This window comes from Astatotilapia calliptera, chromosome 11 (assembly GCF_900246225.1).
Source record: "Astatotilapia calliptera chromosome 11, fAstCal1.2, whole genome shotgun sequence".
Lineage (NCBI taxonomy): Eukaryota > Metazoa > Chordata > Actinopteri > Cichliformes > Cichlidae > Astatotilapia > Astatotilapia calliptera.
Genome location: NC_039312.1, coordinates 17,906,239 through 17,931,861, shown reverse-complemented (window position 1 = coordinate 17,931,861; position 25,623 = coordinate 17,906,239). Strand labels below are relative to the sequence as shown.

General features: G+C 42.9%; 1 protein-coding gene across 8 annotated transcripts in view; it reads left to right on the top strand.

The window, feature by feature from the left end:
- Positions 1-24,910, top strand: part of creb5b (cAMP responsive element binding protein 5b) — a 47,291-nt gene extending 22,381 nt beyond the window's left edge. For 4 of the 8 annotated variants that reach the window (XM_026185985.1, XM_026185984.1, XM_026185980.1 and 1 more), the window contains 6 exons: positions 7,642-7,768; positions 9,042-9,152; positions 20,728-21,057; positions 22,308-22,535; positions 22,749-22,857; positions 23,777-24,910. In XM_026185985.1, coding sequence (XP_026041770.1) covers positions 7,642-7,768; positions 9,042-9,152; positions 20,728-21,057; positions 22,308-22,535; positions 22,749-22,857; positions 23,777-23,931 — 1,060 coding nt within the window. In that variant the 3' untranslated portion in view covers positions 23,932-24,910. Of the gene's footprint in view, positions 1-7,641; positions 7,769-9,041; positions 9,153-20,727; positions 21,058-22,307; positions 22,536-22,748; positions 22,858-23,106 lie in introns of all 8 variants that reach the window. The other 4 variants (XM_026185983.1, XM_026185982.1, XM_026185988.1 and 1 more) reach the window with 4 other exon arrangements.
- Positions 24,911-25,623: the final 713 nt, after the last annotated feature.

The following is a 25,623-nucleotide window of genomic DNA, read 5'->3' as shown; positions in this document are numbered from 1 at the left end:
AGCATGAGCATCCAATGAATTAGGATAACAAGTCATTTTCATTGCTCCACAATGTTTACTAAAGAGCTTTGAGGCTTGGAATCAATTAGGATTGGCTTTCCTCAAGTCCATTTACTTTAGGATTGAGCTGGGCCTGCAGCTGTGAAACCTGAGGACCTCTCTCGCTCTCGCTTTTTCTCTCCTTCCCTCAGCTCTGAGTCCTTAAAGGAGGTCTTGGGGGAGCTGCACTGACACAAACCAGTGTTAAAACCAGGCATAAGAAACAGCCAGCAGATCTTAATGTCACGGCTATCATTATCATGCAAAGTGAAGCGGTGTCCAACTGTTCTGAATGCTCTCTGCTTTTCAGTTACAAACATCTGGTGCTGAGTTATGTCAGAGTTAAATGTGTTGGACATTACTAGTCAACCATGTGAGATACAACATTCTGTGAAAACCTCAGCCTTTTCACTTGTAAGTGGAGCTTGCTGGGTGGATGGGTGTGGGCACAAGGCATTAAAAATGACATTCTTCTATTTTGGCTGCACAAAGGAATTCAGCCTGATTGTTTCCATTACATAGCACAATCAACCTGAATGCATCTGGGCTACGTGAATACAGTACAGATGTGGCAGATTTCATCATCAGTTGCCGATAATTTGATAGTTAAGTACTGCTTTCAACTATTATTTTTTTTTGTTAAATGTACAGTACAGATGTCTAAACCTACTAAAGTGTTAAAGACAATATTTGAACTTATGAGATGCAGCCCTCAAAACCACTAACTGCTGATGTCAGGCAGTGTTGGTTTTTCACCATTTAACCAAAAGGTTTTTCAATTTACCTTCAATAATGAAAATAGAACTTTGTCTCATTTTGTTTTTGTACAAATGTGACAATAACCACATTAACTTTAAAGCAGCTCTTTCTATGCGGAGAGTCTATTCGCTTTTCTAGATTGTGGATTTATCTTTAAACCTATACATCTATCATTTGCGGTGTCCCACCCTGGGCGTACTGTGTGCAACTTGTAAGTTTGGCTGTCACATTGTGCACAGGTTTGAAGGAAGTCAATTTGTGGTTGTGTTTCCCATGCTGCTTTAAATGCACAATATTTTTCACACCTTCAGCACCCTTCTACTTGTGGTCCTTGTCTTTGCCTTTAAGGGAAGTAGCAGAAATAGATGTTGGTCTTTATGCCTTCTTAACAGCAAGGTTTCATGCAAAGTGTAGAGTGATATTAACTTCCTGTGTTTTTGCAAAGAGATTTGCTAGTGTGCTGATTGATCATGAAGAACCACTGGGTAGAAGATTTGCTTTTAATAGATTGAATTGTAGCAGTTCAATTTATTAAAATGTATAAGTGTCTGTGACAAAGTACATTTGCATTTCTATTTGATTGCAAAAGCTTGCGATCATCCTGTTAATCCACGATCATTGTCAGATATTATAGCTAGTGAGCACTTATTGAGAACAGATGTTCACGTCTAAACACAATGTGTACATGCTCTTTTACATACAGTGTAATCTGATACTCACTACTTCATCAATTGTTTAAAATAGCACCGCTGACCTACTATACTGAATTAATATTGATACAGTGGTGCCGATAGGTGGTTCATGATACACACTGCATATCGTATAGATTGCATAATAACTCTTTCCATGCCTGTAATAACCCAGTGGTGCTGCCTTCTAAGTGCACTGCACTGGTGCATGAGCATAGAGAGAAAGGATGTTATGGGCTGTTTATGGATAAAGTTTGACCTCATGAACTTTACAATTTAAACAAGATGTCTTTTATTATTGTTTATGATTAGATTGCATTCACAAAGTTGTGATAAGGAGGGAGGTCCGTCCTGCGTATACGAGTGTGTGACCTCTACAGAAAGCTTAAGTTGCCCCCGTGCTCGAACTTGTTAGTTCTCCGCAAAAAAAAGTGGCTATTGGCTCCGAATAAATTGTAGAGCTAATCCAAATAGAAAGGAAGGAGGTAGACAGAAGAGAAAACTGGTAAGCACGGTACAGACGAATAAAGCTCAAACTATGTAATCAATTAAAAAAATAGTGAAAAGACAAAAAGAAAGAGAGAGAAAGCAGGATGTACATCTGACCTGAATTAAGATGAGCTCATTGTGTACTGCACTGGGTTTAATAGTGCGTTTTTAGAGGAACGCCCAGACTCTGTTCCCTCTCATTCCAGCGGGTCTGTGTCATCCCTGCCCTGGGGCCACCACACATGCAGGCTCCTGCACAAGCAACTCACACACAGGGATGTGCCTCAGAGCTCTGGGGAGCACAGGGATCACAATGTAGGGAAGTGTGGAAAAGAGGGATCAGAGGTGGACAGAGTAGGGGAAGAATGGGATCAGAGGTGGATGGAGGAGCGGAAGAAGGTATTAGGAGGTATAGATGGCGGAGAGGAAATGACAGATCCTGGGGGTAAAGGAGAGAGAGTGAAGAGTGGCATCAGATGGTGAGGACATGGATTTTGCTGGATGGTGTGTACAGAATTAGAGGAAAAGATAGAAGCATGAAGAACATGGCATCAGAACAACGTGGGTGTGGGAAAAATGTATGGAGATTCTGAAAGAGAAGGGAAGATGGAAAGCTGAATGAGAGATGAGACTGACAGAAGACAGGAATCAGGTGGCAGGGTGACAGGAGCCTAGGTTGGCTTTACAGCAGAGACATAAACATGTTAATAAATAGTGAAGTTTTAGTAGATGAAAAGGGAAAAAGATGAAGTATCTCTGAAAGTGAAAGGGTCTGTTTATGCCAAATGTTACAGCACCAGTCAGGTGCTGCTGACAGATCCCAGGGTAGCTTGTAACAAGATGACTCATTAGCTGCTGAAGAGTTTTTCCGATTCACCGCCGATATGAATGCACTGACATGCTTTCGTTAAAATGAAAGCCAACCCATCTTTGCTTTCCTCAGCCAAGAGCATCTGATGATTCAAAACAGTATCATATTTGGTGAATAAATACCGCAACACTTACACTAATTTGCTCCAGAGTGTCACTCCCCACCATTCCTAAACTGTGCTTTGGCATGCCTTAACTCAGCTTGAGGCACCCTAATGTGAGGACACCCCAGCCCAGATCCATTCCAGTGAAGCACCCTCCCAGCATCCATCCCTTCTCTAGAGCGCTAATAAAAGTCAGCCTGTGTCGTAACCCATTATAGCTGATTTATTTGATCAGATTCGTATTATTTCCTCAGTCCAAACCCCATGGCACTCTCCTCCCACCAGTGATTAAAGGCAGTAAATCAGGGGCAGGTCCTGTGTAGTGTTTACTCAGAGAGCCAGGCAGCTGCAAGCTGTTTGAGGCCCTTGTTTCTCCCGGTATTTACCTCCGTTCCCATGGTGACTGCACCACCATCTCCCAAACGTCTGGAACTTGGCCCTAGGCTGTTTTGGTTACGTTCAAAAGTTTTTAGCTGCTGTGTCTACCCAGAGCTTGCAGTGACTTCACCCAGCGAGGAGTGAGTACAGTGATGCTGGACTGAGTTGAGGAGGGAAAGAGAGGGAAAAGTGAGAGGAGGATGGGAGGGAGGGACAAAATCTGGGGGTAGGCAGGCACAGGGTGGGGGGAGGGCGAAAAACCAAGAGCATTACATCATTGCTGGAGCCGAGTCAGAAAGGGAAGGATATGAGTCAGTGGACTCTCTCTCTCTCTCTCTCTCTCTGTTGGATGGCAGCCAACCCCCTTGTGTATAAGTCCCCAGTACTTGAGTTGGAGTTGGGACTGTTGGGATTGGGACAGTAAAGCACAGTGTGTCTACAAAATTTGTAGATTACACACAGTAGATCAGGGGGACGTGGGTTTAGGCGTGGACACCATGAGGGGTCCGTGGTGGAAAGAAATATCATAATGATGTGGACAATTAGAAATAAGAGAGCACAAGAAAAAGTAAAAAAGGCATAAAGAGGGATGAAAGTCTACTAATGATGTCATGGTGGAGTGAAGATGGGTGGGTTTGGGCGGCGGCGGTTCTTGGGCGGGGATTGTGGAGGAGAGCTGGGCTGAGAGCGAAGCACTCAGTAATGTGAGAGCGCAGGGTCAGAACTGCAGAGTGTCTACCTGCTCTCCCCTGGGGCCCACAGCCCAGGCTATTATCAGTCCCCTCAGTGGAGCCGAGCCTGTCATTATTCACTTACACACACACACACACACACACACACACACACACACACACACACACACACACACAGACACATGCATATGTTCACACGCAGCTTAATGAAAAAGTCACACACTCACATATGCACTTATTCACATATAAACACTTTGAGCAGGAGGATGTAAATACACAAAGCAGGAGGGAGCATGAAATATAGAAAGTTTCTTGTTTAACTCTTTATACTGTATTTGATTAGTGCCTTACTGACGGTGTACGATGGTGCTATATTAAAATGCATTATTTTGTAGAGTATAGTATTTATCAGAGTGAAAAAAAGAATAAATGGTTTAGTCTGTAAAACGCACAGGAAAAGGAAAGAGTGACACAATACTACATATTAAGAGTTCATCAGAAGCAGGAAATCTTTCATTTTAAGTTGCTGGAAAAAGCTAGAAAAACAAGTTCAGCCCTTTTTCAGAACTGTTGCTGAGGCGCTTTACAGTGTGGTTCTGACACTGTAATGCATAAGAAAAGTTGCCATTGTGTTCACTTCAACAAGTAAGTTATATTTGTTTCTTCTAGATTTTTGGATTCACCGTTAGTGACTTTTTGCCAGCTGTCTGAAATGTCTTTATTTATCAGCAGAGTCAGCACAAAGCTCGGGTTAATCCCTTGAGGAAGTGCTGTCAGATGTTAGTGTTGTTTTTTTCTTCCCAGTGGACAAGCAGGTTGTGTTTTGGTGAATGTGGTCGTGATGGACAGAGCGTTCGTCTAACAGACAGGTGCAGAAGTTACGGTCTTCAAAAGGAGCCTTTATTCTCTGTGTCACAGAGCCTGTGTGTCTGCGTGTTTTTTTTAATGTTGTTGTTTATTATGTGGCTGCCAGGATTAAGGATGAAGTATGACTGAAATAGGGCTAATTAATAAAAAAATAAACGTATAAAGCTTATCCTTCTTACAAAATACTGTTTGTTTAAATTAGTAGAATAGCACACATGATACATGTGGGAAACGAAAGCAAATACTGTGACAGTTTTAGAACAAAAATACTTTAAATGAGCCAGTTTTGTTTAGCTAATTGACACATCATAATGAGATACAGACGTGCTTCAAGTTAGCATTCGTTTTTACTTCAGTGTGTTGCAAAAATCTGTTGAGAAAACTTCAGTCTGCGTCTGAATGAAAAATCGAGTCATCACGTAGTTATGAAAAAATGATGTAGTCTTCATCTACATAATCAACAGCATGTACCAGCATGCGACTGTTCATCCTTCTGAATGCTGGCAAAGTCTAAACACTGAGGGAAACTGTTGATGCAGCTACACTGCATACCTCATTGTACTTTCATGAGTTTTCCCATGTGGAAATGTTTGAATTCGCTGTGTTGCTCAGATGTCATACGCGCTGTTAAATGAGTGTGATTGTGATAAATTGGGATGTTATACTGGCATGACACATCGTCAGGATGGTAATAGTCCTGTGTGTGTGTGCAGCAATCTAAAATGTCTGGAGCATAAATGCACATATTTAGGTCTGGAAAAATACAGGTATTTATTCAGGTGGTGGAACGTTTGCCCTGTTACCCCCCCTCCATTAGGCCATCACTCCTTCACCACTCACTATTACCGTAATCCAGGCTGTGATGTGGTGAACTGATTATGTTAACCCGTTGAACACAGCTAACCTAAATGCTTCTTGTTTGCTTGGAGGAAATGGAGCTTAAATAGCTGGTGAGTGGCAGCGCTGATTGTGGCGATACAGATAACTGGAGATTTATTGATTCTTCTGATGCAAGTTGTTGAAGAATCGTGCGGTGAATGCTGCTTTTAGATGTGAGGACTGAATAATTGCTGCATTCATGTGGGTGTTGCAGCACCTTGCAGCTGGGAATTGTTGTTCTTAGAAGCAGGGATTTGGTGACAGTTGTATAAATGATGTCACCGAGCGCAGATGTATTGGTCTGGGTATTTGTATGGCCAAGGCCTTGAGCCAGTGACTGAGACAGGACTGCTGTCAATAGTTTAAGCTTAGCCTGGGCCCTCTGTACATGTGATTTATTGATGTGGCCGTGAGTGTGGATAAGCCCGTTGGTCCGCCCGCTCTTGTGGTCACTGAAAGAGATTTTCCCCACAGGGCTTCCATTGCTTTAGCAGTTTCTAAATATGATTCTCATCATGCTCATCTCATGTGGTTGTTATGACAAATATTAGTCATTTATCATCACCAAAATCATTATTCATCCATTGTTTTTGGATATACTTTACAAAAGTAAAGTATATCCAAAAACTCATGAGATGATTGAAGTGCAGCATGCGCACAGGCTCACTAATGTTTTTTTTGGGGGGGGTGGTTCTGTTCTGAGTTTGTGGCTGTAGAAAGAAGAGCAAACTAAAAAAGAACGAGCTTGCGGAAAGCATTTTCTCTCAAAATGTTAAATTTACTTTAAAGTGTACGAATAGATTTCCTTAGCCGCCCCACTTTGTAGAATTACGATAATACAATAGGTTTTTTTTTTAGCGTGCGCGCTTTCAGCTCAGGGCTTTCCGAGAACATGGGGCAGCAGCCAACTTGCATGTTTGGAAAGTGATTACACTTTTAACCAGAAATACGAAAAATGAAAGCAATTCATTGCATTCAGAGACTCTGAATCTTTTGATATAAGCACCAACATTTCTCTCAGTATCTATGACAGAATCAGCCCCTTTAGTCTAAAAGGAAACACTTGATGAAGTTTTTTCTTTATTATTGTCAACGGAGCCACAGACCCTTAGTTTTTATAAGCACATCAGTGCGTCACATCAGGTGACAGCAAAATACCTAATCCTCTAAACTGCGATTGACAGAAGTCCCCTATATTTTTTATATTATTATCATGTTATGAAGTAATGTAATATATAATGTAATATATAGTAATATTCGTGCTCTGTTTTTGATGTTCCTGTTTTCAGAGTGAATGAGCTTCAAACCAGAGAGCTAGAATTGAGTATAAAAGTTAGACATGATCACCAACTATATCAGTGGGTAATCAAATTCCCTTTAGCAACTGTAGTTTTTAAACATACAGTTTTTAAACTCACAAAGGTGACTTAAGCTAAGCTTGTCGTGCATTTTTTCACTTGCCTTCTTTCATGCCTTTGTATATTATAGTAATAATTTATTTCAGCACTTAATTTGTAGGAAATATAAAAACAGTGAGTCATTTATATCACACTATAATGTATAATACAATTATTCATACTCTGAAAGTACAGAAAGATAAAATTAACTGAGAATTAAACTTTTTTGTGTGTGTAAAAAAAAAAGAAGAAATTAGTAAATGTCCATTAATATACTAAAAAGGGATGTTACACTATATTATCACTTCTTTCTTTAATATATGCTTATACATTAATTTTGTGCTTATTAGGACACGTTAAAAACTAGCGCTAAATTTCATGCTCGATTTGGTGCTGGTGTATGAAACAACAAAGAATAATATTCTTAGATTGTGTGTAGCAGGACAAACCCTTAAGTTCCTTGTCTGTGTCCTTTTAGGCCCGTCCCCGGCTCGCTGTCCTCACTACTGCACCTACGAAACAGACAGAGGCAGCCTCTGCCAGCCTCCATGCCTGGAACTCTGCCAGACCCGACCATGCCCGGCTCCTCTGCTGTGTTGATGCCTGTGAGTACCACAACAGATTACAGAGCATATTCACTTACAGCGGCGCTCACGCATGCAGAAGTAGACTCGTTTACTCCTGTGATGACAGTGCACTGTACATTCAGACTGAACATAAGCTGTGTTGGTGTTGCTGTGCAGTTTCGACTCTTCCTGCAGAAATGAATGGTTTTTTCCTGTGAGTTCAAAATGTAAATTTTCACTACAATTAAGCCAACTAAATTCAGAACAATCACATTGTGTAACAGGAAATGATAACAACATAGCAAAAGGCCCTCGTATCAGGATTGCAATGATACAACATATGTTCCGTTTGTAACATAAGACGGCTCAGTTTTATGGTGTGGAAAAATCCTTCCCATGTTTATTAAATTAAGGGCTAAGCGATTTTTGGGAAGATTGACGGTTCAGGAAAGGGGTGCACGTTTGGGTGATATTTTTACACAAAACACACTTACTGCAATTAAGATTGTGTGTCAGGTTCTAGACCCAAATCTCTGTGGACCAGGGGAAGGGGAGGGCAAGGAAAAGGTCCAGCCAGGGGTGGGGGTGAGAGGGCCCATGCCTCATGGAGAGCACCGCAAACTTCACCAAAACTTCAGCAGCTAAGAGGCCGCAACACCTTACACGCACACATGCATGTAGATGTTCAAGCAAACATATCTTCTTTCCTGTTTGCACCACACGGTGAACACGGGTCACCTTTCACCACATGTCATGTGAATTCTTCACATTCAGGTCTCAGCTATGACACATAACGACCAGACTAGAATCAATCAGAGACAGGTAGTGAGCGCATACACACAAAGACAGATGGTTAGAAATTTGTAGAGCTAACTAACCTATGTCCTTATTGAAACATCCTGCAACTAGACGACTTTGATGTTAGTCTGACAGATACTCACCAAACTGCTGTTAGAAACTCTCTCACACACACACACACACCCCAGTTGCCCAGCTTCCTGTGTTAAGTCCCTGCATGCTGGCTTCCTGTTTTGGGTCAGCTCCAGTTATCATCACACAGAGCTGTGCACAGGGCAGCCTGTCATGTGAAATCAGGCTCTCATGCGTTCTCATCTCATGCTCCATAACCTCAAAGGATAGGTCTCACACTTAAAATGCTTAAAGGTTTTTGGTGCATACCTGTGAGAAAGCAGTGATTGCATCTCTGAAAAATCACCACTCTTAGCATAAATAGTACAGCATGATTGATATGTGTTTAAATAAAGCCCTGTTTACACTTGCGTGATTGTTATTGTATTGTTGTAATCTTCAGATGGAGAGACAAATGTCCATGGGCTCCAATATGATGGGCATGCAAAGCCCCGCCCACAGCAGCTCCTGCTCCTCCACTCACATTCCCTCCATGCACTCAGAGGCCAAACTGGTGAGTATATGCAAGCATTCACATGCATACATACACTTTTATGCCTGCACACACACACAAACACACACACACACACAAGCTGAAAAGTGTTGCAACCTTCTTTTCCACTGGGCTCTGCCAGCAAGGCTGCACTCTTAGGCCTGTGTGGATTTCATCATTTGGTGTGTAATCAAAGCTGTGTCTGAACCTGCCAGTGCAGCACCGGAGACTCTGGCTGGAATAAAGGGCCCTTTATGTGGTTGTGGCTCGGCTGCCCACCAACTGCCTGATGTATATCTTAATGTACAGAACATGTTCTGTAGGTCCTGCAACTTGTTAGCACTAGTTTAACACAGCAGGGAAAAAAATCAAATGACCTCATCCTTTCACAAAGCATTTAGTTGTAGAAGTTGGAATAATATGTAGGCACAGGTTTTGAGAGTCAAAGAAGGACTGGCAGAAGAAAAAGCTCAAAAAGAAAAGATTCTTTGCACTGTTCTTGATTTTGAATGCCAGTACTGCTGCAACACTGGTTCATGACAGCGCACCTCTGATTAATGAAAAATAGCTAAAAAGTTACATTTAAGGTGACATGAATTGATTAATGCTGTAGCAACGTGACCAACTGCCAACCTTTGTTTTAAAAATAAATAACTGGAGTGTCATGACATGGATATCGAGAAAAAAGAAATTATAAACCATAATGAAAAGAGTTGGCTGCTCTTTGTGTTTGGAAAGGTTCATAGATAGCTGGGTTTACTGGAGAGAAACATCCTGGAGAGGCAAAGACACACACATAGACAGAGAGAGAGGGAGAGAGAGAGGGGTAGCAGAGGTCATTAGAAGAGTTATTGGTCTGATAGAGGAGAGCGGGAGCAGTCCCAGGGCATTTAATTCTCCCTCTTCCTCCCGTTCTCTCAAGATTGATCGCCTTTGTAGTCTTTTGAATCTCTTCAACTGTTCCTATGGTAACACACTAGGGTAACACAATATTAGTGTATTAGGCTTATCTCTCCCCTGGCCATCATCCAGACATGTCTTACTCTTTTTTTTTCTCCTCCTATCTGTGTAATTGAATTGTAAATGCTCTGTTAGGCCTCCTATAAACATATGCAGTCACTAAATGGCTGCAGGCCCCCTAACCATGCAACTTTCTGGTTAGTTGGCCATTCGGGCACGAGGCACAGCAACCCAATGTGTATCAATTGAGATTCTGCTCCCTGATGTCTGAACACAACTGATGGAATTTTGTGATTGTGGACAGAAAGTGAGAGACTAATTGTGTTATCCGGGTGCGATCTCCAGCGTGGGTTTCATAAGCATAGACGGGGTCTCTAATGTCTCCAATATCCTCGCCCGGGCCTGGTCGATAAATACGGCCTCGCTATCGGATAACTGGGCCATGATCAGGCCCATGTGTCCCCTGCGACGATCTCAATCCGGCTCTAATCGCATTACCCTGACCATGTTGACTTTCCGCCAATGGGAAATCTTCGCACTGTAACCCCACACCTCGGAGGAACGGATCTGGATGCACTCTTTGTGCTCAACGTTTACATTGTGAGAGCAGAAGAGGGGATTGAGTGGGACTTTGATAGACATGAAGGAAACGGACAGACAGGCAGAATAGGCAATAGAATTAAAAGGCGAGAAGCAATATTGATATACTGCAAGATCAAACAATGAATAAGAAGGGAGAAAATAGAAGACTTCTTAGGGAAAAGTAGAACCAGTTTCCTTTGTCTTTTCATGTTTGTGCATGCATGTATGGCCATATGGGTGAGCTTGCTGCTGTTTGATATTTTGTGGTAACTGGAGGCATCGGTAGCAGGATTATCCCTCCCCTGTCAGAGAAAGCATGCCCTGAGCCTGGGCTAATGAAGGCTAATTGATTTTGTGGTGGGCCAGAGCAGTAGGGAGGCCTGTCTCTGGTGTAAATAGTTAATGAGCCAAAGGACTGCTGTGGCCCCTTGGGGACTCATATCTTGCTCTAAGCTCTCTGTTTGTGCTCTCTGGGCTAAAGACTGTATCTGCATCAGTGCCCATCTTTGTTCTTCTGATTTTCTACTTAAGTGCCATCATTTAAGTGGTATAGCAAAGCTTGATGGTGGAATAATTGATATGTTTTTTTTTCTTAATGCTTTTAGTTTGTTGCCTGGGAGGGTTGCTGGGATTGGAATGTTTTATTAGTTTTAGCTCAAGTGTTTTTTTCCCCCTTCTTGTTGTGAGGGACTGGGTGCTCTTGGTGCCGGGTGTGGTTGAATTCTGCTCTGTTGTGGTCTGGGGAATTGAATAGTGAGTGTTGTGTGCTGGAGCTTGTGGGATAGTTGACCCTCGCAGCGTGGAGGAAACGCAGTACAGAGGAGGCCAAGTTCCACAGCATGCTGGCCAAAGCATTACATCACCACTCCTTACGAGTGCACGCACACACACATATATGCACCGCGTGTGGACCAGCACTGTGTCATCTTGCTTGTACAAATAGCTGCAAAATCATGCACACACGTGCACCCACACATGCATGTACAGGCAGCCAAGACTACTTGAAAAACGACTGACAGATGAGATGCACACACAGAATACATGCATGCCTATAAAGGAAAACTGTAAAACATTTCTGAATACTTGTACTGTTTTCTACTCCCCACACCTACACCCCCAACCCACCCCAACCCTCACACACCACAGACCCCCTATGCTTAAATTTTGATATTTTTGTTCATGCAATGAAAGATAATTGCTATCATTTTTCATCTGTAACAAGAAAAACCCAAACAAGCCCTTATCAAATTTCCCCTAAAAACAAACTCGAGTCTATGAATGCCCGCTGTGGCGCATGGCTCATGTCAGTGGCACTGTTTTCAGCATGGTGCACTTTGGCATTGTTTTATTGTGTCTTTTAACTGAGTCCCATGCTTTCCACACATCCTGACTGCTTGCTAATTTCAGAAAGAGGGGCCTTGAAAGGGCTTTGTGCTGGTGTATGAAAATGTGTTATTTATTATCTCCCAATTATCTATTGTTTATATTGTTACTAAGGACAATAAATTTGTCACTAAGCATCGGGCTAGGTGCTGAGATTTTTATGTGGTAAACAATACTATATGTTCTTTCACTGCAGCCTGCTTGGCTGTGGAGCTGGCACTAGATTGGTGGATGACATAATTCCTGGCATGCTCTAAATATGCTCCTTTTTACTTGAAGGGGGGGAGGGGGGGCAAGCAGTGCTTCTCTTAAAGGAACATTTCATAGCACACAGGAGGGCCAATAATCAAAGTATTCCACGTGCACTGATGTTGAGTTTTCATTTCACTTGCACAAACCTTGCTGTTAGTTCTTCAGGGTAACTCTTTCGTACATGTTCACTGTTTAGCGAAACGCTTGATCTTTAATCCTGATAATCCAAATACTAGTTGCAATTCAGTAACTGCACTGCACTGCACCTATTTTGCTCACAAATTCCAAAAAAGTGAGGCAGCTGCAGATGTTACAGTTTTCATCTCTGCCATGTCATGATTGATGAAATGATTACCTTAGTATAAAATCATTTGTAAGCAGTTAAACCATTAGCATAAACTGTAACCCTGTTATGTGTTCCATTCATTTTCTTTCACCATAGTAGGGGAGCACCTCTGGCAAATTCTCTTGTTGTGAGGAGGAGGAGGAGCAGTACACACAATGAGAGTCTAACTACAGGTTTTGTAAGCAACATCTGTATGAATGGTGGCATTGTCGGGGTATGATGTCACTGAGCAGAGACGCTGAGCTAAGAGCACAGCTGAATCTGCAGACTGCTTGCGTTAACTCTAGCTTGTATGTACATTGTGTGTGTTTGTATGCATGGTCATGATTGTGTGTGTAAATGCCTCTTTTTTCACTGCACTGGCACCCCGTCTGGTACTCATTGTCCTTGGAGCCAAAACACATCTGTGGACAAAGTGGGCTAAAACAAACCATGAAGTCAGAGTTTGCATATGGTTTGTGATACAGATCAGTTATATGCATATGTGTGGTTAGTTAAGTAAACGTGGAAGATGTGCAGTCAACTAGTGACAGGGTACAAAGGACACATAGAGAGAAGGTTAAATATTTTGGATGCAGCAGAAGTTTATATGACTAGTGGTGGTGGTGGTGGTGGTGGTGGGGGGGGGGGGGGTTCTACAGAGATGAGTCCTTTTAGCAGCGTAGAGTGTGACGCAAGAGCTGCTGGATCAGTGCAACTGCCACATAAACCAGAAAGGAACTTCTGCTTCAGTGCGACTAAAATTGTACTTGTGAGATAGATAGATGAATCATCAAAAACCTCACGACACCACAATTTATCACCTTTTTCAACTATAAAATATGCCTGCCAACATCTGTTTACAGAAAATCCAGAAGAAAACATGTTAGATAAAAGTTATAAATTGATTTCCATTCCACTGAATAAACCCAGCCAGAATTTTGGTTCCCAGGATTCTCTGTTGGATGTACTTTCAGCTGAGCCGATTTAACAAAAGTTTGCTCGGCCAACATTATCTCAGATTGGTGGTGAATTAGATGAGCCCTCTTGTTAACAGTATTTTGATAGTGTTTTAATGTCCCTGTAAAATCGCCATGGAAAATATTGGGATACTACGCTATGAGTGAGAACTCAACAAAACAACTCTATGTTTATATATATGTGTGTGCGTGCGTGTGATTGTGTTATTGTAAGATTATATTTAGAAAACTCATATTCACATTTGAATAGTGAGTGAGCGTGGCAGGAGGAATGAGTAATGTGTTAGTTGATGAGATTTCCTTCCCATTCTGTACCATCGGTTAGTTAGAAAACGATTTAAAGGACAAGTTCATGAAATTTACGTTTCATGTCTATTAGTTTATCGGTCTTTTAAGGACTTTACACAGTGGTGTCTGTGAGTGTATTAATTTTATTTATTTTTTTATTAAATAGCACTTTTTAAAATCAGAGAGCTTGACTATAAGAATAGAGACAAATTACAGCAGAAGCACGTGCACAGTTACAACAAAACAAAACTTTGAAATAAAAGATTTTACCTGATAATTCAAGCACAAATCCACTTTGTAAATACGAAGGGTCTTGAGCTTTGATATAGAACACAACCCCCAAAATTTGCTGACCTGATTCTTAGGGAACAGATCCACAGTTTGGGATCCTTTCTGTTTTCAAGGTACAGCCGTACTGACGCATATTCATCTTACAACGTGCATGCATCCATACTTTTACCACTTTATAACCATTAACAGATACTTTTGGAAATGCAGCTGATCAAGTTTTAGGTTAAAAACTCTCATTACAAAACAGTGACAGAGAGTTTGTTTTCTGATTGTCATTAAAATGGAAAAAACCCCACATTATAGTTCTGCTCATATACCTTTGCGTCGGTACACATTTGTCATCACCATAGTTTTCTCTGATGATGGATAGCGCTCAAAGCATCACTTGCTTTGAGACAACAGCTGATCTATGATTTCTGCTGCCATGGCTGTTTTATACTAATGTGTTATATTTCGCTTCACTTCCACTTCATTGTGGGGCCAATCAAAATAAATGCATTAAAAAAATAAAAATCTATTTTTATACTTTTTTCATTTCTGTTTGTCTGTTTTTGTGTTGTTGTGTTTTCTAGAAATAGCTGACCTTTTGCTTCATTTTTACCCCAGCGCTCATGTGACCAGTGTATGTGAATGGTGATATATGTGTAACTGTAAATGGAAAGTATTGTTGAAAATGTGCTAAAGTGCTTGCCTGGGCAAAGGATTGGTGCGAAAGCTTGTGCAAGGTACTACTAGTATGATTGAGGGGCTGTAGGGGGCCTAGCAGGAGTAAAACATGTTCCTGGCTCATAATACACTCTGAAGCAAGATCAGCAAGCTTTATGGAAGAGGAGGAAGCTTCTGAGTAGTTTTGTGTGTGTGTGTGATTGTGCGCTTCTATGTTGGGTTGAGTTTTCGTGACAAGAGTGGCGTTGGTGGCACAGAGTGTCGCATCTGTTTGTCTTTGGATGACTGCTTGTTTTTTTTAGGTGTGCTGATGGGTGGTGTATGTGAAGGCCATTTGGTTATGGTTCAGGGCCTATGAATGGGAAGGGACACAAGCAGAGCCAAGCTTGGGTAAACCAGCTGCCATCAACACTGCGTGATCCAGACCGGACTGGTCCAGCCACCATTAGCACTCCTGGAGCCTGAGCAAAAAAAACAAGACACTCACACCAAAATAACTTTAACAATGCTGAGGAGGTGATCTGAATCAGACAAGTTCGTGCTTCATGTTTTCAACAATTACTTCTTGGAAATTTTGGCATGTCGAAACACAAGTGGCTTCTCACACCTGTGGGTGTATTGACAGTGCGGGTAAAGAGGGGCTATTTATTATCAGAGAACAAGAACCAAAACTCAAACCATTAATAAAAAAAAAGCTATTGTGAAAGATTTGTAACGGCCAAAATACACTAACATTAGAGATCTGATATTTTAAACATCTTTCAAACTACATTTGATTCCACTTACGTTTATCGACACAATGACTCGTGATGCCTCTTTTAATCCCACAACTTAAGAGTATGTAAGTGTTTAGCATTGTATTCATGCTCTGTCTGTCTCTCTCACTCAGGGGCATTGTCTGTATTCAAGATTGTGACAGTGGGTGTAGTGATAACCATGTAGGCTGCACTCGAGCAGGGCTTTACAAGAGAGGGAACAGTGGGGATATGCAGACTGGAGTCAGAGGCCCATCCATTAACTTGACAGGCTGCAGAAGCTGCCAAGAGTATGAGCGCATGCTTTGGAGCACACTTCTCAGTGGGCGTGTGTCTTGCTGCACCCATACTGCCACGGTTCCTCCGAGCACCACCGGAACGTCTGGCCCTGGCTGAACAGTCAGTCTATGTCCATCTCCATGTCTGTGTCTGGAACCACAGGGAAGCTCTGATCAGCTTGGCCCAGAACCTGAGAGAGGAGAGAGGGGGCGATATTACAGCCCAGCACTCCCATCAGACTGTCTGCCTCACTGTTCCCTGAGGAAATCAGTTTAACAGTCCCCAGCTCTTGGCAAGCAGAGGGAGAGGGGGTGGAGGAAAAGGCAAGAGGTGTGTGTGTGTGTGTGTGTGTGTGTGTGTGTGTGTGTGTGTGTGTGTGTGTGTGTGTGTGTGTGTGTGTGTGTGTGTGTGAGAGAGAGAGAGAGAGAGAGAGAGAGAGAGAGAAACAGAAAGAGGAGAGAGAGAGAGGGGGTGGTAGATGTTACTGCCTCTCTGGGTGAGAGGGAAATCTAATAAAATTGAACTAATGGGGGTATGGGCTTTTTAGGGGACAGAGAGTGGGTTTGTAGACAGGCACTGGTGGGTAGTGCTGGCGGTGGAGATGAGGAGGATGGAACAGGATCCGTGGAGTGCTTGGCGAAGCAGCAGAGCCAAACTCCTGCTTTCAGCTGCAGATGGTGAACCCGGGTCGGGTTTAGAGTGCAAGGTAGGGGGGCCGAGGCATATATAAAATACTCCCGGAAAGTTACAGCTTTGATATATTATGCAATTAGAAATGCTGTGTGCTTACTCACGATCACTGTGCTTGCCTGATGTTAACAAAGAAGCTGACAGTGAGAGACAGAAGCTTTAATGTTTCTCTGCGGACCCTTAAATGTGAAGCGAAAGAGCACCATTTGAATCTTTGATCTTTTTGCAGTTGAACTGTGACTCCACAGACTGATCAAATCTTTCAAACCTACTGTGAGGCGCCAGAGGGCCACAGGTCCCCTGATAGTACAATGCTCCACTTTTAAGGGGAATAAAAGTGCTCACCCTGACCTTGCTAGGTTTGATTTACCCATCCTTAGGCAGGCGTGGTCTCTTCCCTTTGTACCTGCTTCATGATCATGGTTTCTCCTCCCAGGGTTAATAGACATGAAGTCATCTGGTGAGCAGAAACCTGAGTGTGTTCTCAGGATGTGCCCAGAGCACTCACAGGGACATCACTCAAAGCCCCTGTGTCAGAGAGGACACAGCCATTAATAAATATCATTAATGGATGATCACCTGGTATCCCTGAAACCACATAAATGAGAGAGGCCTAAAAAAAGGAGAGGGAGTGGAGAGGTCAGGGGGCAAAGGTCTGAGAGGAGATAGCTCCCCTCTGGGCAAAAGATGGCTGAATCAGGGATGGTGGAAAATCAATAGCACTGCTACTTTCAGTATACTGTCAGAATGCGTGTATTTATGCTGCTACTATATAAAAATTATTGTGAAGGAAGCTGACCACTTTCTAATGGTGTCACGGAGACTTCATTTTCCTGTTGCAACTTGGCAGCAGGGCAGACGGTGGTAGAACAGGATGCATACCGTCCCATCTTTGAGCGCTCTGCACAGCCGCAAGCTAACACCTGCACTGATTTAATGACTGTTTTCTGTGGCAGCCATGTTGCTGCAGGAGAAATGTATATGTTTGTGTGTGTGTCATTAGAGTAAAATGCACATGGTGGTTAAGTTCTTGTGCTTAGCACAGTCTGGGGAAATACAACCATGTGTTAAAGAGTCATTAAGGGGCTGATGAAGGTGTTTGAGAATCACAGCCTGCTCATCATCACTCTGCTAACGTCCCTTAGTTGCGTCACTGTGGTTCTGGATACAAAGACTTAAGTTTTGGCTGAGCTGGGTTTAACTGAGCTGTGTCTCGACTTCAGATGCAGGAGAGGTAGACACTTGTACAGAGCTAGCTTCAGGAATAGGGTTATATCACGGTAAGGGTTTTCTCTTTTAACTGTGTCCTTTTCTTTAAACCTATCAGTTTAAGGTGGTGCATTTATATATTCATACTGCCTATTTAAAGAGCTGGATTTTCCATTATTCATCATGTAAGTGGGAAGGTCCTGCCAGCTAATCCAGTCAAAGAGAGTGGTTTAATTTCTATGCGTGTACTAAAAATTTAAGTTGTATGTTGTCAAGATGTTTCTGTAGTTCTTTGATTGATTTTGTTATGTGTAATAGCTATGCTGTCTCTGTTGAACTGTATTATATTAACTTGTGTTGCATTACATTCAGTTACTTTTGTACTTTGTTGTGTATATAACCATCGCCACTAAGGCTTGTGCATCGGCCCCTTGGCTCTTTGACCTGCAGTCCCTCTGTACTTTGACACTCGCAGGCCGCTTTGAATGCAGGCTAATTGAATTAATATACAGATAGTGCCAGCTGGACAGCTCGCTGAGACGCTGACAAATGACTAAATGCTGTTTCAGGCTAATGGTGTGTGGGGAAGAGACACTGGAATCCATCTAATCTCTTCCCACCTCTAGTCTTTGTCTCTCTTAATACTCCCCTTCACCATTTATGCTCTCTGTCTTCCACCTGGCGTCCTCCCTTTCTAGAAGGGAGTTTCAGTGACACCAAAAGAGCATCTTACCGGCCATCAGCTTACTAAACGTCTTATAGAGACTACAAAGGTAGACATGCTGCCAGCAAACTCCTCTGGCTTTTATTCATTTAGGTGATTCCCTGCTTGAGTGGCAGGAGCTTGCCAGACCTTGATTGGTTTTCTCTTGCACAAAAGGCGTGGGTCTCACCTCTCTGGTTCATACTGATCGACTGCAGGCTGCAGGGAAGGTGCTCAGTGAGAGCTGTCAAACTCAGAATTCATCCTGTGATGTACAGAAGATGTCCTTGTCAACACTGGTGACTATGATTGATCTGTAAGCACTTTAAATCCCTTTTCTGTTTCAGCTGCATGTCAATTAGCTGTCGTGTTTTAAGATGTTATTTCCAGATAGCTACCCTTTGCAGATTGTAACTATTTGTAGTGTTTGTAGTTTATATTGCCAGTGTGTGAATGGGTGAATGACTGAATGTAGTGTAAAGTGCTTTGGGGTCCTATGGACTAGAAAAGCGCTATACAAATGCAGGCCATTTACCATTTTACCATTTATAGTGTGTTAAAGAAAGTCAGAGACTTCTCAGTGCATCAGTAAGACTCAGTGTGACTATGATGCCGCTGACAGCTGCAGGCTTGAAGACACTCGCTGTGTGTAGACTGTGGTATTTTAACCCATGTCTCTCTGGTCACAAAAAGGAAGGGTTGTGGCCCCTGAGAACAATTCTTAGAGGTTTTGGTGAAGGCCGTTAGTGGGGTTAGGGTGTGATTATATTGGTTTACGATGTGTTATCTATGACATTAGAAGTGTAGAAGTTTAAAATAACATTCATAGTGAGGTACAACAGATAAAATCTCGCGCTTCCAGAAAAGTACCTGCTTCAAAGTGTCAGGCATACCTTTCTGTGACAAACAGAAACTATAGTCAACTAAAACTGGCTCGACAAGGTCATAAATTCACTGTGCCGGTTTCATGTGCAATTCTCTGCATCCCACACTGTCCGTAGAAAAGACAACTAACTCCAAACGCGCACGCACACACACACACACACACACACACACACACACACACACACACACACACACACACACACACACACACACACACACACATATAATGTGTAAATATGGTAAAACACAGTCACTTTTTTTGTTCCCAATCTTCTAAAATGATTTATTGGACTGTGCTGCCTTACTACTTGTAAAAAGCTTTCCACTCATAGACAGTGTGAGCGGGAAGTGAAGGGATGGTGTTGTGCTCTGCTTATGTCCTAGCATTGTGATCCAGACCAGCTGGATGCCATTCCCTATGGGAATCATGAATGTGAAGGTTGTTAAAAGATATGGAGCCTTGGACTTACTGACAGCAGCTGGGAGAAGGGGGAAGGGAGCAGAGAGGAAAAAGAGAATACTGGGAAAGGGAAAAGAAAACGTTGTGGAATTCACAACAGTAGCCTTAGACACAATGTCTTTCTTTTCATTTTTGCTGCTAACTTTTTACTAAACATGTCTCAGGAGATCAACTGTAAAAGGAATAATTAATTTCCATGTATTTTAGTGTTAGTGTTTTAGTGTAAAAAGGTTCTTCATTAAATAAGGTTTTGCAACCTGTTAAAAGCTATTAAACTGTAAATATGTCATGCATTTTTTATTTATGTCTAGGTTTGTGCTGGGTTTTTGCGCTTGCGGTCGTCTTTATGCGGTGCCCAGAAAAACACACTCTAGTGGAGAGGTGTATTTGGTAAACATGAGGAACACAAGTGCACTTTTAGTGTGCTTCTCTCTGGTTCTCATCTCAGACTGCTCAGAGACACCGTCTCAGTCAGTGCTAAGTAGACCACACAGTTAAAGCAACAAACCTGTTGCTGGGTCAACAGTAAGGGAGCGTTCTGAGGTCTCACACCTTACCGGCGATCTCATCTCACCAGCAGAAATGCACAAACAAACACACGTGCTCCATAAGAGAGAGAGAGAGGGGCTGTTGTGAATATGAAGAGCAGGTGGGATGCAGTCATGAAAGGTAAAGAGCAAGAATGACAGGACTGAAGGAGAGATGAAGGACAGCCTAAGTGGCTTTGACTTGTCCTGCTGACATGTGGATTTATGAAGCCATTTGTCACGTCGTAGTCTGCGCTTAATCATCACACTGATGGAGGCGAATATGTACAAACATAATGACGAAATACTCCCAGAGATTTATATTAAATGTTGTCTTTGGTGTCCACTTTGTCTCCTTTAGAGGCTAAAGGCTGCACTTTCACACCACCCCGGTGCCATCGCAAACGGCAACATGAACTCCATGGGCCACATGATGGAGATGATGTCATCACGGCAGGACCAAGGCGCTCACCATCACATGCACTCGCACTCGCACCCGCACCAGCACCTGCAAGCCCCTCCGCACGCATACCAGCACCACGGACACCACCACCACAACCAGGGCCACGCTCAGGGTGGACACCATCACCCGCAGGGACACAATCCCCATCACAACTCCCACAACCCCCATCTTCATCCTGGGCACCCACATCAGACATCACCGCACCCTCCGATGCACTCTGCTTCACAGGTAAGCAAATCGTCTCCCCGAGAGAGCTGAGAAGCTTTTAGGCAGCCCAAAGGCAAAGCCACAAGTTCAATAACACATTAACTACACTGCATATTAAAATCACTCACACAGCTAGAAGTCAGCGTGTATGCAGCATGACTAAAACAAGCCAGTCCTTTGGAAGGCTTTTGAGTAGTTTTGAAGTCAGCTATTAGTGGTTTAGTATAGAAGCATGGCTAAAATGATGCTTAGAATTCACAGCGAGTGAGTGGATGAACGCATTTTCCCTTGCTGCATCCTTAATAGCGAGTTTCCTGGCACCCGGCGCAAAAGTATTTTTTCCTTTTTGTTTGGTCAGCTACAGGTCAGTGTTGGATGCCTGCCATGGAGAGAAGGGGTCACGAAGAGTTCAGAAACGGTTACAAAAGGATGTTCAGGACTGTCTTTTGAAAACTTTGCTCCACTGCACCAACCACTTGCAATTATGTAGTCACGGCATGCTTCAAGCGCAGAAGAAGTTTTACAAACCAGAGGAACAGATAGCCTTGGCTTATAGTTCTGGGACGTCTTATCTGTGAATATACCTGTTTCAGTATTAACTGACAGTATTGCTCACGGCATTAAAAAAAGAGGCATTTTGTCCTTGCGTTCTTTGAAGCCTTTTTGCAGCACAGAGTGCCACATCATGAAGTGCATTTCACTATATGTTTTAAATGTACCATTAAAGCTTTAAAACAACATTGTCTGTGTGTGCAGCCGCCATTAAAGTGGCGTGCATTTTCCATGCTTCTCATAAAAATGTAATGTTTTGAAGACTGAAAACACTTGACCTAGCCAAGTATATGTCAAGATTTGTCAGTGCATAGAAATGGGCCTTTTGACTGCGTCTGGTGGTGTTAGTCTGAGTGGAAGTGGGCGTTGGAAAACTGCCTCCTGACACCTCTTTAACAAGGTGGGCAAGCTAGTGAATCAGCCCAGTCAGTTAGTCAGTCATTCACTCCTGACACCCACAGCCCAGCTTCTTAAGGCACGCGGTACAAGCAGATGTTGTTTTTGGGGAAGTTGCCAGACATAAAATACCTGCAGGAAGTAATGTATATATTGTTGTTTAGAGGCAGGAGGCTCTGAGGCAGCATAGCGGCTGCAGCAGACAGCTGACTGGCTGCTTTCCAGCTGTGTCAGGATGCTTACATATGTGGTCGGATCGTGGCAGGCAGGCGCTGCCCCATCGGGGACATCAGTAATGTTAATGCCATTTTCCCGTGATTCAGATGTCACCTGCAACCCAGCAGATGCAGCCCACGCAGACGTTGCAGTCTCCGCCACCCAGTGGTGGACGGCGCAGACGAGTAGTGGACGAGGACCCGGATGAACGTCGGCGAAAGTTTCTGGAGCGAAACAGAGCAGCTGCAACAAGATGCAGACAGAAGCGAAAAGTTTGGGTGATGTCATTAGAGAAGAAGGCAGAGGAGCTCACACAGACCAACATGCAGCTTCAGGTAAAAACCAAAAAAATCAAAAAACACCTTTAGAGCCTCTAAATCTATGTACAGTAACAACTGCAACTCAGGGCCATCACCATGGATTTTGATTTGTTTATATTGGGTAATATGACCTGGGTATTTTACTGTTTGTTTTTAGGTAGTTAAGGATGGAGAGTTGCCAAGAAATGTTGATTCGCTGAAATCTGAAAATATTTTTCTTTTTCTCAGAATGAAGTCACAATGCTAAAGAACGAGGTGACACAGCTCAAGCAGCTTCTCCTCACACACAAGGACTGTCCCATCACCACTATGCAGAAAGAGTCCCAAGGTTACCTCAGTGAGTAGCTTAAACATAAACACACTCACACACCTTTAACTGTGTGCCTTAGCTCTGCGGTGGAAAGGAATAAACCCTACAGACACAAGTCTGATGGACACACAGTAACTGGCAAGGCTTTTCGTTCCAGTGTGCTGGTATCCAGCTCCCACGCTCGCTGCAGGACTCTTCCTTTGACATATGGGTGTTGCACACTCTGGTAGCTGGCTGTCTGAATCCCTTTTGAGACTTATTTTTTCCATCTCACAGCAGCTCTGTGCACAGAAGCAGCCGAGCCTCAACGTGAGAAAGACATCACAGTCTGCACGTTGACATCACAGCCCTAATGGATGCCTGGGATCTCACTGATTTTTGGACTGTGCTTCAGCTCAGCCGTACATGACATCAGAGCCCCACCCTTTGATACGGATTCGAGTGACATTTCCATGTAATTAGGATAAGTCACCTCCCTGTGCAGCTTTAGGAAAATAAGGCTCACGTCCCCCCTTGGCTGAATGGCTCTTTTGTACAAGAGAAAGCCAACTCCCAGCCTGGGCTGGAATGACTTTCATCGATGAGTCTAACTGGTGTAAAGATGTCACCTACAATGTGTCCAAAATCCATCAGGCGTATTTACGGAGTGGAATGATTCACGTTTCCATTTTTGTGTTATCCATTATCGTCTATTTTGAGATGGAGGATGAGACATTTGGTGTAACCTTAGGTTGTCACATGTTTGAAATAAATGCTCTTCTGCTAATAAAGATTTTTTTTGTAATATAATGAGAGATCCTGTGTTTATTTTGCTAGATTTTACCATTATGCATACTTTATGTATCCCTGTGTGCAGCTCCTCGGTTCTATCTTTTGTACTTGCACTCACACATGCGTGCTTTACGCATCACTTCTATCTTCAGTGATGTCTCTGCTTTCTCCTCAGGTCCAGAGAGCAGTCCTGCAGGCAGTCCAGCTCCAGTGTGCTCCCAGCAGCAGGTCATCCAGCACAACACCATCACCACCTCCACTACGACTGTAGGGGGCAGCAGTGTGCACGGGCAGACCAACCACTGCACAGACATTAACCCCATCCACTAGGGACAAAGGAGACCGTAACCTCGGCTGCAGCCACGAATCCCCCCCCCCCCCCCCCCACCCCCACCACCACCACCACCCATGCTTTTTGAGGGTCGCCAGCTGCACGTGCTGCTCCTCATTCTCCATCAAGAAAAACCTCAAAGGCCTGTGAGGCTGTTCTTTATACAGTAGCTACAGTATCTATTTTTATAGACCAATCCTATTAACGCATAAAACTTTTATGTTTTTTGGCGCGTTTTTTTAATTCTGCTTTTTTTGTGCTTAGTGGAAAGACATTTTTGTTAATCTCATGCACCATTTCAGTGACTTTTTCTGTTTTGTAATGGTACAAAATTGATCACGATGCTCATGAAACCAGAGGACAGAGACGCGTGCCTCAGACTGTCATCTCTTAAAAAACAAAAATACAGGTCTTACATCTCTATGTGCCCAGTGGACTGAATAAAGAGTGACCGTAAGCTGCGTAAGCTTGCAGCAATGTGGAAGACACTGAAAAATCTGAAAAACTGAGGGGGACGTCGCTGCGTTTTATTTGTTGTTTAAAGTCAGACTTTGAACACGGATGTCTTGAAGACAGGAATATGCAAGCAGGTGAAATGACCCTTTTTCTTTTTTTCCAAGAAACATATATGACTGTTAACAATCTTCCCTGTCGGCAGTATTCTTTAAAAACAAGCAAACAAACAAAAAAAGCTTTATAATATACGGCGTGACAGTGAAAATACTATATGCTCAGATGGAAGCAATACATCACATTGTTGATCATCTTTTTTCTACTGTACGCCCACATTAATGATCAGAATGGCCAAGGACATTTGATGCTGTTGCAGCGACAGAACTGTACACTGTGATACCAGTGAGGCAGCTCAGCAGCGGAGATCAGCGTCCTCCGCTCTCCAGGACCAACTGAAGCTTTTTAATCGTTGAGGCCTCTTGTTGTGTGTGTGTGTGTGTGTGTGTGTGTGTGTGTGTGTGTGTGTGTGTGGGTGTGTTGTGCATTCAGACCAAAATGAAATAACATTTGATTGAGTGTGTGCACAGTCTGGCATGTGAATATTGTTATACATATATTTGTGTTTTGTCCCTCTTTCCTGCTGCAGAACAAAGTTCGACTTGTATTAAGAAAGAAAAGTATGTGAGAAAATATATATCTGTTTATCTTTTTTTTTCTCTTTTTCTTTTCCACCACCACAACTTGCAATTCCTGAAGAAGAGCAGCTCGTGTTTGTGCTTTCCAAGATATCACAATGTGCCTGAATCTTCCTTAAAAAGCTTTTCTGGCTTATTATATTTAATAGCTTCGTTTTAATCACCATAATTATCTCTGCTTTTTCTTTTGTTTTTCTATGAATTTTTGTTATGGGCTTTCTTACAGATGTCTGTTACACCTAAGGCCAAATCTCCTGAGTTTCTTACAGGCGACCTTTTCTACATCCATCTCCTTTAGGCTGCAGCGCCTCTTTATTTCCACTTCCATATGACCAGGAATGTCAGTTCATGAGCATGATGACCACAATGCACTGTGTTTTTACAGTAGGACGGATGAAATACTTTCCACGCACAGGTGGAGCGATCGCAGAGCTGTCTATGCACTTTGTCCTCTGTTATGACGGAGGGTAGAATAGCCATATTAAGGTCAGAGGTAATTCTCAGTGATCCCCCCCCCCCCCCCCCAAAAAGCCCTCCTCCCTG